General features: G+C 27.3%; 1 protein-coding gene across 3 annotated transcripts; it reads left to right on the plus strand.

The window, feature by feature from the left end:
* Window positions 1–1,832: 1,832 nt before the first annotated feature.
* On the plus strand, window positions 1,833–10,811 carry LOC111034748. 3 transcript variants are annotated; one of them, XM_022316112.1, is made up of 8 exons: window positions 1,840–1,947; window positions 2,474–2,616; window positions 3,614–3,668; window positions 3,780–3,828; window positions 8,691–8,879; window positions 9,185–9,340; window positions 9,670–9,825; window positions 10,363–10,811. In XM_022316112.1, exons 3-8 carry the CDS (start codon window positions 3,621–3,623, stop codon window positions 10,371–10,373), a joined length of 609 nt encoding a protein of 202 aa, XP_022171804.1. In that variant the 5' UTR covers window positions 1,840–1,947; window positions 2,474–2,616; window positions 3,614–3,620; the 3' UTR covers window positions 10,374–10,811. The 3 variants fall into 3 exon arrangements, with proteins under 3 accessions (XP_022171789.1, XP_022171804.1, XP_022171798.1); XM_022316097.1 differs by lacking the exon at window positions 2,474–2,616 and having other exon boundaries at window positions 1,833–1,947; XM_022316106.1 differs by lacking the exon at window positions 2,474–2,616 and having other exon boundaries at window positions 1,845–1,951.
* Window positions 10,812–11,428: the final 617 nt, after the last annotated feature.

An 11,428-nucleotide genomic window follows, 5' to 3' on the forward strand; every position in this document is an offset into this window, starting at 1 on the left:
TGTTTCATTATATCTTTGCCTTTGGTACTTAATAAATCGTTTTAGCAGTTTTCATGATTGGTGAGTATTATATTTATATTTTACTAAAACAAATTATTTCATGGTGAGTAAAAGCGGGAGATTAAACAAAAAGAAAATGGACACAATACTTTAAGATAACTCAGAAAAATAATAAAGCGTTATGTTGATTGTATAATGAAAGAGTTGTTAGAAGCAGTAAAAAAACATTTTGAAACAATACATACAAATTACAAACATATTTTCATTATGGACTGAAGAAAAGTTAGAATTAATTTCCCAAAAAGTGGAACGTTTTACAAATCAATCAAATAATTTCAAAGTTGCGTTTATACCAAGTAATAATTTAACAGCCACTAGTTTTTCTGTATCCCACTGTATTGTTAAATATGGTAAACCATGTTTCTGATGAAGAATATATAGAAGAAGATATTTTTTAGTGGATTCAAATACGTTATTTCAGGATTTTGCAAATAAAAATGAAATAAAAAAACATATTCGGGATTTACCTATTAGTGGAAATACTGTTATTGGACGTATTCTTTGTATGAGTAATGACTATACGAAATCAGTTTCAAACGGATTTAACTTCAGCAGACTATCTTTTCGATTTGTCGAATTTGTCTATATTTATAGTTAGAATAATTATTTTTCTTATAAATTAACAATTTGTGTAACATACTTATATGCTTTTTATACTTTTAAGTGTATAATGTATTTAAATTGTTGTATAATGTAATGTTAAACTTGTTCTTTTATCATTTAAGTCATGAACGTAGGAATTTTTTAAGTTTAAAAAAAAGGTTATCAAATTAGGTGATACACCGGAAAAATGAAATTAAACCAAAATTTTTATTTGACAATTGGTTACAGATAACTACCGAAAGGTTTGCGTCTCTGGACTACATAATGTATATAAAAGGTAAAGTTTATGCATCTGAGGCTTATAGAATAAAACAATATTCGACCGATTTTTACGATTCAAGAAAGGTTTGGATAATCGATTGAAACTGTTATTTTAGGTTGGTTTACCTGCTTTTGATAATATTAAAACCATAAACACATATTCGTTGGTTTCTGCTTGAAATTGGTTACACGTATGAAAAAAAGTTAATTACAGTATTACTACTAACCACCACAGGTGGTTTGTCCATCTCGGTTTCATAATCTGCGGACCCATCAGATAATACAACTACGATAAACTATGAAGGAGTTTATTTTACTGTCATAATTATTTATGGTTATATGTGTAAAATATTGTAGAATAAGTAATATCACATTTGTATGGTCTCATTTTATATTATAACACGTAACGATATGACTATTATAATAACATTTCCAGTGCTTTAAATGTGCGAGGAATGCAGTCCTCTTTAACTTAATCATGACTTCGTTAAGTGGGGAATATAAGGAATTATTTTAAAACTTGCAAACTTATTTTTTTTTTGAAATTGCTCCATATTTTTAACTATTTATATTGTTAGTTTTAGTCAAACACTGAATGACAATAATTTCAACCAAAATACAATGAGTAGAAAAAATAGAAGGTCATGCTATAAGTGATTTCGAACAAAATTATTATTAGTTATTGTTTTTAAACATATGTTTCAATAATAGTTTAAATGCGTAGACAATTTTATGTATTCATTCATTCTATGACAATTAAATATGTTTTTGCCCAATGTAATAATTGTTCTTACTATTAATAACACTTGGAAAGATATTTACCATTGTATATTATGCCACATCGTAATAACTTGTACAAATGTTTTGAACTAATTATTTCAGTGAATTCATCATGCATATAAAAAACGAATATAATTCATCATTCAAAATATTATGCTTTTATATATAAGTCGATGTCATTCGTACATTTAAAAATGCGTATCGTGTGTGCCTAAATATCTTAACGAGTTTGTAATCAAATAGGTAGGTACGTATATTGTTATTTTTAAATAGTAAAATCATTCGTAATGTTTTAGAAAATTTGAAAAGTTATAGAAAATCTTGCGTAAAATACAAACTAAACTTTTTTTTTTAAACTAAGAATCAAACAATTTTTGTTATTTGGTTAAGTGCCTATACTATTATTAATATTCGTTTGTCTATTATGTAAATGGTAGTAAATTTGCAGTAACAATATCGGTATTATTAAAATGTATAACACTCATTAAAAAGAAATATGGTTAAAAAGTTAATTATGATAGATTACACTCTTACATTCATACATCGCAATGATATTGGATAAATATAAATTAAGTAAACATTTATGATTGTAACACGTAAATTGTACTTTGTTATTTGATTTTTTTATGACATATTCAAATATTTCAAAAGTTTTATTCTTGTGTTTCGTGTACTTATATTATATCTATTTACATTAGAAAATGAAGATTTAAGATTAATACGATTTAAATACTTGTTTTTGATTATGAAAATATGAATTATGTTTCAGCTCACATGATAGCTTACAATAATTTTTAAAAACATGAAACGATTATGCAGATCAAAGTTCTTTTTAGATGTAAAAAAAGCTGTTGATGTTAAATAAAAGAATCACTTCAATGTTTTTGAGTGTGTATTAGGCATATTATGTAGGTATGTAGATATAATTATCCAAACTAGGTTTTTTTTTTTGTTTGTTAAGTATTCGATTAATAATACTTTTGGATGTTTTTTCATTTAAAACCCAAAAACACTATATTATTCAAAAGCTGCAAAAGGTTAAAGTACAATGATTCGGGATCAAAAAACATATTGAACTTTTATTGATTAACTGTTCACAAACCATTTTCGTAGGTAGTACAAACTCTGCAGAGATATTCAATTTCAGATGCGGTTCCAAATAAAGGACACGGTATACTGAAGGATCGATTGTCGTTTGTGGTAAACCCGAAACCGTCAAACATTTTATTCAGCCTGATTACTATTTGTGGCGACATTCTCTCTACTACAGTTATATATGATATGCTATATGCGTTAATGAAACTTCAACTGAAAGTCCAACTGTGATGCTTGTCAATTAGGATTTAAGGGCTCGACACTTAAATATTGGTTTTTTTCCATACATTAAGTTCACATTAATACGCCTTTGGTACTTAAGGGCCGTTTCACAATATGGACGCGTATCATACGCGTAGTTGCTCGTTTTTATAGCTTACATTGATAAAGTTCATACTCACCATACCGGCGACGAAAACGCTCCATCGTCGGAGTGGCGCGCATGAATTTTATGAATGTAAATGAAAAATTTTGAGTACCCGGTTATGTTAGGTTAGGGTAGTCCATGTGAAACGGCCCTAAGTCTTAATTTAAAACCCTAATCATTTTAAACGCTGCTCAGGGTCCAATGGTATTTAGACACTTTTTGAATCCACTCGTAATAATAATAATATGGGTAGAGTAACCTCGCTGCTTATTATTCAAGTAAACAGATCATGATTATCTATTTAAAATAGAACTCATTTTATTTTCTACCAGTTGTAGTAATGGTTAAGTATTAATAATAATTGAAATGTAATGAAGAAATTATTTTTTTTGCAAATCCAATCAAAGTTCTGAAATCGTTGAGAATAAATATTTTATTTATTTTTAGAATTATAATGGCACAAGTCTTTAAGTTTTTCTGTTTTGCGATTTCTGTATTACTCGTAAGTATTATTTAGTATTTACTTTTTACTTAACCGTTTTACTTAGTATTTACAAGTTGTGGTATTAATTTATAACCAAATAAACAACAATAATGTGTTGTTTGTACCTAGTTTTTGCAGTTGGCAGATGCAGACGGCACAGAAAAAACTCCTAAAGATGGTGAGAATAATTGTTTAGCATATTTAAATAGCATTCATAAATTATTATTTTGAGAATTTGTTTCTCAGTTTTTTTTTGTAAAAAAAATATTTAGAAATAGCAAAATGTAATTGAATTACGTTTGAAAATACTGCAAGTAATAACTAATTATTGGCAATAACTAATGGTCTAATTAAAAATATGTATGTTCAATAAACCATTGCGTATATAAATCAATATTGTAAAATCACAGGCCAAACTATTATTACGAGTACAATAATGGCGTTACGACTAGTGACATCCGACTAATTGTCCGTTAATAGGAATTCGAAGTAATAGAGTTTCGCGGAAAATGTCCTTAGTACTCTCATAAAATGTAGGCATGCCGATTATCATCATACTATACGTCCAGGGTATACATCCATATAAGTGTGTAATTCGCATTTCGAACCCCGCGAATTTTCCCGATGAATATGTGATATGTGCGATCGACATATTTTGTTCACGTCTGATGTAGGACGATAGGATTAAATATTTTCTATACCAGCAAAAGCCAATATTTGTTTGCGATGTGCGATGTTACTGAATTGATGCGAAACAACGCAGGGAAATTTAATTTCTCCATTCCGTAAATGCGTCCGTGATATTATGTAGTCTGTAAATGACGTGTAATCTTATACTGCGTCGAATTGTTCAGCGAAAAGGTCCAGAACCACTCAGTTATAGTTGACTAGGTAGACTGTATTTTATGTGTACTGTTTTTAAAAGAAAAAAAAATTATTTTTATAATTATTTATGTCGGGGAATATTATACTAGCTTCATTCCCATAAAGTGTATCCGTACATCACCCGTTTAGATCCACTGTACGTGAGTCTCCGAGGTAGGCACGATTTTAAAAAGTAATATTATAGTTTAATGAAATCAAGAATAAGAGAAAACTGACTCTTGTAGAATATATAATATGTATTAGTCACTCCATCACGCTTCACGAAAAAATGATAAGTCCTTCTATTTTTGATTTTTATCGAGGATAGTATTGAAAAAATAAGTAAATATACCGATTTTTTAAATACTACATGGATATATTTCTGTCAAAGTTACTTACAATTTATCGTAGGTTAATTCGCAATTATCGTAACTCCAAAATGACTACTTTTCAGGAAGAGTAAAAAACATCTCATTAATTTAAAAACATTGTTAGCAAATAACTGTATTTGTTAAAATTTATTATTTATGATTTTGTTGATTTTTTTGAATAATTTATATATTTATTAGAATAAGTGAACTTGTGAAAGGAGTTAAGACTTTTTCTAAAAAAAACACACATTTTTAGGAGTTATGATTTTTTCTCTTTTTATTATTTATTTGTGATAAAATAACTTAATTTTTTAGAATCAAAGTATAAAATAATAATTAATTGAAATATAAAACGTTATCAGCCTTGATTATAACATAAAGAATAAAATAACTGAATTTTTCAGTAACAAAATAATATAAGTAATAATAAAAAGAAATAACATACATTATCAGCCTTGATTATAATGTTAGGAATAAAATAACTTTATTTTTAAGTAACAAAATGGTAAATATTGTACATCTATAGCAAATAAACTTTTAATTAATTTAAGTATTTATTATGAAATAGTAACATTAAGAATAAGGTTAAAAAATCATTTATTCTTTGGGCAAATTGTCATAAATAGAGTGATAATCTTTTTCCATTGATGCTTTTAACTGTTGTAAGTGTTCATATTTTTCTTTTTTGATATTGATTCTATGAGTGTGTAATGGTGGTAGTGTCTCAATACTTAATGGGGTTTGTGTAGAGCTATTCCTTGATAAAAGAAGATTCCAGTACAAAACTTCCAATACTCCACAGTCATCTGAAAATTTTAGTTTATAACTTACATTTTTATTAGCTTCATACATTAAAGCCTTTATTTCAGTGACTACTGGATCACCTTTCTTGTTTCCAGGGCGAATTGATTTAAAAAACATAATTTTTGAAAATGATTTAAAAAAGTTAAAACTCAAATACTCAACATAATAGGGGTTTTCGATACATGCAGTTTTACAAGCTGTGACATAGTCTGCGGGTATATTGATTTTTTTATGTCTAATTTTTCTCTCGATTGTTGAGTGCATTGAATCAACCTCCATTTGAGTGTGTCCTCTTAATAAATATTTTTGAATGATTGTAATGCCTGATAACAATGACAAATTAAGAAGAGCGTTAGATAAAGTTGCGTTTCTGTTTTGGTATGTACAACCATCACTGTACAGTATGATTTTAACATTTTGTACTTTAGCAGTGTCAATGACAAATTTCTGTAGGAAATGTACAATTATTGAGCTAAATTCATGTGCAGTTAATCCACGCTCTGTCTCGTTCCACAAATAACAGTAACCGTTTTTTCTTTTTAAATCATACACTGTGAAATTATGGACAATAAGTTTTGTTTTATAATATTGTGATGATACATTTGATTTAGGACATAGTAAAACAGATTGTAAATCCATTGTAAAAACTTCATTTTCTGATTCCTTATCAGTTTCTTTTTCTTGACGAGCTTCAAATTTCATTTGATCATGTAACTGTTTTTGATCAATTGATAAGTTGCCAGTTTCATATGCTGTACATAAATCACATGCATCCTTTTTGGGTTTAAATAAAGAAATATTTTTTTCCTCTAATGTTGTATAAAACATTGCATCACTCATAGGAGTGGTATTATGGGACACACAAAAATCATTACAATAAAAATTGTACAAGGATCTTTTTGTAAGCCAGTTGAGTTCTAAGTATAGTTTTGAGGTACTTGCTCTGCAGTAGTGACTTTCCAATTTAGGTAATAATTCAAAAAATGTGTTTAATAATAATTTCCTATCAGAAATACTTTGGTGTATTATAATAGTTGTAGAAGTCGATTCTAAATTGTTGTTTTCAGTATTATCTTCACCTGAAAATTCTGTTTCTGAATGGCTTTTATTAATTATTTTTTTAATCATGTTTTCTCCTATATCAAAAGTATTTAGAAACATTGTTTTGCAAACTCTTATGTTATTTAAATAATATTGTACTGATGAGTTTCTTTTTGTTGAACATAAACCTCTTTTTCTTGCTGTTGGGAGTATCTTCATATTATTTTTCAAAAACTGTATTCTAGCTTCATTATTAATAATAGCCCAAAACGATTTGAAAATATTGTTTCTTTGAGTTTCTGTTACTTCTTTACAATTAAGTATACAATTTTTTTTTGTTTGAAGGACACAATTGCAAGGATTTTTCAATGATTTAGCAGATTTGTGTACATTATATTTCCACACACCATCAATTTTTTTTTTACCAAAATATTCTTTTCCTTTCAATCTTTTAGTTTTTTGAAAATTCTTGTTCCAATGTTGTGGTTTTCCACGTTTCTTTCTTTTTCTTAAAAATGACTCAGGCAATTCAACAGTATCTGATTCTTGCAAGTTAACATCATAAGTAATGTTTAACAAATCTTCTTCAGTGTTATTAGTACTTGAACTTGCTTCTAAATCTGAACCATTAAGTGAGGTAAAAATAATAGTACTTACTTAATATTATACATTTATTCTTAATATTATATTATAATATAGATTATAAATAAGTACCTATGTCATTACAAGATGCATTGAATATAAATGGTGGCTGCTCTGAGTGGTTTCCTAATGCAAGATCATTGTCTAGCACAACTTCATTATTATCATTAACTACCAGGTCAACTACAGATTCAGTACCTAAAATACATTAGGCAGTTACAAAAATAATAGTACTTACTTAATATTATACATATATTCTTAATATTATATTATAAAATAGATTATAAAAAAGTACCTATGTCATAATAAGGTGCATTGAATATAAATGGTGGCTCCTCTGAATGGTTACCTAATAAAAGATCATTGTCCAATACAACTTCAACATTATTATTAACAGCTGCAGTAGTGTCAGTATCTACAATAATAATATTATAGTTCTATTTTATATGTTATAAAAAAAATATGTTGTCCTTATAATAATAGTGGTTAAATTGTAAGTAGACAATATAGTATTATTAAATTATTGATGCTTTACCAGTAATTGTATAGTTATTTGGAACTAAACTTAACAGTTTTTTTGTTCTTGATCTGGACGTCATTATACTTCAATATTATAATATAATATCAAAAACTAAATAATAATATTGTAATTTGTAACGTCTAACTTTGGATTAATAATATTTCATCACATGTTATGGAGATACGACAATTTCCCTTGGTTGGAGGCTACTTGGAGTTGAGATATTTTCGTCCGAACGTTAACAGCTGATTCATGGAAGAGAAATTGTCTTATCAGAGTGAGAATGGTTTTAAACGATGCGTTAATTTTTTTCTAAAAAAAATAAATAATAATCTCAAAATCGTCATTTTGGAGTTACGATAATTGCGAATTAAGCCGACGTATTATATTATATACACGCAAATATTTATTGAAAACCGTAGACTGAAAGATATACGTGGATATACGTGGCACGTGGTTAATAATTACTAAATGCCTTAAATCTATTGAGTACTACTGGGAACTGAAAGATTTAAAGATTAAAAATGTAAAATATTCGAATTAAAGATGATTTTGAATAGCCAGAATAATATTAATGAAAATATTACGGTAGTTTAAACTACTTTGTTTTATTTTAAGTTATCGATTGTGATGCTTATAGTAGTATCATTGTATCTATTATAATATACTCATTGGTAATAAATAATAATCTTCAGTTAAATATAATATTGTATACCAAATACTAGTTTTTGTTGTATTATGTTAAATTACCACAGTCATGGGAGTAATTTTGTGTGATATCTTTTCGTATTTTTAAAGATACCGAACCAAAAAGCGAAGACGGAGAAGAACACACAGCACCTTTTTTAAAAACAATTGGTAAAGTTACCGACAGTAGACCTGTAAGAATGGTAAAACAGGCAACAGGTATTGCGGCAGATCAATTGAAATCAGTTACAAAGAAATTTGAATCTAACTTGAATGAGGAGTCAAAAAAACAAGTGAACGGTAAAAACCTAGAATAAACGTTAAGCATATCTATTATTATTAGGTATTTGTTTTTATACTGATCTGATTTACTTTTTTGCTTTTCTCGTAATTCTAAATAATATAAATCTAGATTTGTATACCTACACATATAATAAGACTGCTTAAAATGATTTTTAATGTAATATGTGAATAGCACATACGTACTCATAATAATTAATTTTATAAAACGTACAGTAAAAATACTTAATATTAATCTCTCGAGAGAATAAACTATGTACCAATATTATATTGTTATTGCACGTAATATTATGTTTTTAAAATAGATGAAAATTCGATAATTCCAAATTTTATTAGAAATAATTTAATTCAACCTGGTAAAGCCGCAGCCCAAACAGGAATCGATATTCTTGCTGAACCTGTTGAAAAAATTGTATCTAATATCAAAGACACATATAAGGATGAATTAGCTAAAGCAGAAAGTGAGTACACTTACCTTTACATTATATCACTTATGAAAGTTTTGATTTAGATTGCAGTCATCATACTATTATTATACATGTGCTTCGGGGAAAATAATTGGTTCTGACTTAATAATCTTCAATATTTTCAAAATGCTCAAATGGCCCGAATGGAATATAATATTCCCAAAAACATAAAACATATGATTTGTTTTAATTTATCACACATATTGTTAAAATTCGGTTTAGGCATTGATAAGAGTAACTTTTTACACATAATATTTTTCCACTAAAAATGTTGATTTTCACTTCTCAATTCAAATAATATTATGTATTATACAATGTTTTAGAGGAAGAAAGTTATGTTCCTGTAATTGGATCTTATACCAAAATAGCAAATAAACCAGTTGCTATATTAAGGGCCTCGAAAAATATTGTTGGAAGTACATTAGGTAGCATGTTTGGAAGAGCAAAATCGTTTTGGGGTTCAAGTAAAAAAGACTCAGGTATTATATTATACATACGAAAATAATATAAGCAATACGACGCAACCCATGACCTAATTAATGCTCGTAATATAATATGCAGTTTAAATATCTAAAAAGCATAAATGAATATTGAATTTGTATGTATATATGTGTATCGCATATATTTATATAGCTTATTATTTTTAATATCAAGTAGGAATAATAAAACTATTATCACTAATATAATTTCAAGGAACAAATTAGAATTTAATATTCTCGAAAGTTCAATTTGATCAAACAATTTGAGTATAAACATATTGTATAAAGTATGAAGGAAACATAAAAGTGAGATTTAGTGAATAACAAAGTATAAATACTTATCATTGATTTTCTATAAAATGATTTACTTTTTGAACGTAACCTAACCTAACCAAACATCCTAAAACATTTGATTCGCTTCATTCAGAGAAGATAATATTTTCTCTTCCTGAATCGTATCATTTATTTACACATATATGCATCGATTTGTTTAATTATATTTTAAAGAAATTTATATTTTTTTTATGTATGGTCAAGACACTAGCTAAAAAATCTGAAAAAGAAGACAAATGAAGATACAAAAAATAACTGAATTCGTGTTTTTTTTTAAAGACAATAGAATGATAATCATGGTTTGAACATGTTAATGAATAGTATACAGATCGATAACTATAAAAATATTTAGAAATACTTGAGTACTTAACACTGTTGGATTCAAAATACAAAAAAAAAACAGACAAAATATTTATTACAATTATGTATTTATTACAATAATTATTATTTTGTATAAATTATTACTAAGAATTTGTAATTCCAATTATTTTACATAATACAATTTAAAATACCCACAGTCCGATTTCTTTTTATTTGACAACGAACAAGATTTATATTTAGCAGGTAATCCAATTAATGTTTATTGTATTGTTACCATTATAATCATAAAATGTACTACTATGCCAATATAATTATATACCAGAAAATAAAAATGTATTCGATTTTCTATATTATACATTTTTAGAGATTCATCAAAAAAGTTTATTGCTTTTATACCAGCCACATGGAAAAAACAATAAACCTCTGCTGTCACTGCAATCGAAATCTAAAATAATGTTCCCTTTGAATCTGTTTTTAATTATTTTATTATACATGATACATCCAATGGTTTATCTTTAGTACAATTGTGTAAACATTTATTCTACCATTGCGAGAAAAGTATCTACCAAGACCGGTTACTGCAAGTTTTTCTACAACTACTGAAAATATCAAAAAGTGACTACACAAAATCGAAGCATATTATACTCCCAGTGATTTTGATTTTGGTTTCCAGCGAGTGGGTACAGTAGGTGTCATGTGGGTCATTGTAATCGATGCGTGTTAGATTTGAATTCAATACAACATCATCATTGTATACGAAAAACGATTCTGAGTGGAGATGAGCTGACAGCCAATATCGTGTATAAGTATTTCATATTTCGCTGATATGTTTTTTGATATTACTTTTAAAGTAACTCATTTAGGAACTTGAATTTTATAGCTCCCCCCCCCCCACACTCAGGTTTGTTATCTCCCCGCAATTCCTAATAATAAATATATTGTACCTACA

This window comes from Myzus persicae, unplaced genomic scaffold (assembly GCF_001856785.1).
Source record: "Myzus persicae strain clone G006 unplaced genomic scaffold, MPER_G0061.0, whole genome shotgun sequence".
In the NCBI taxonomy this organism is placed as follows: Eukaryota; Metazoa; Arthropoda; class Insecta; order Hemiptera; family Aphididae; genus Myzus; species Myzus persicae.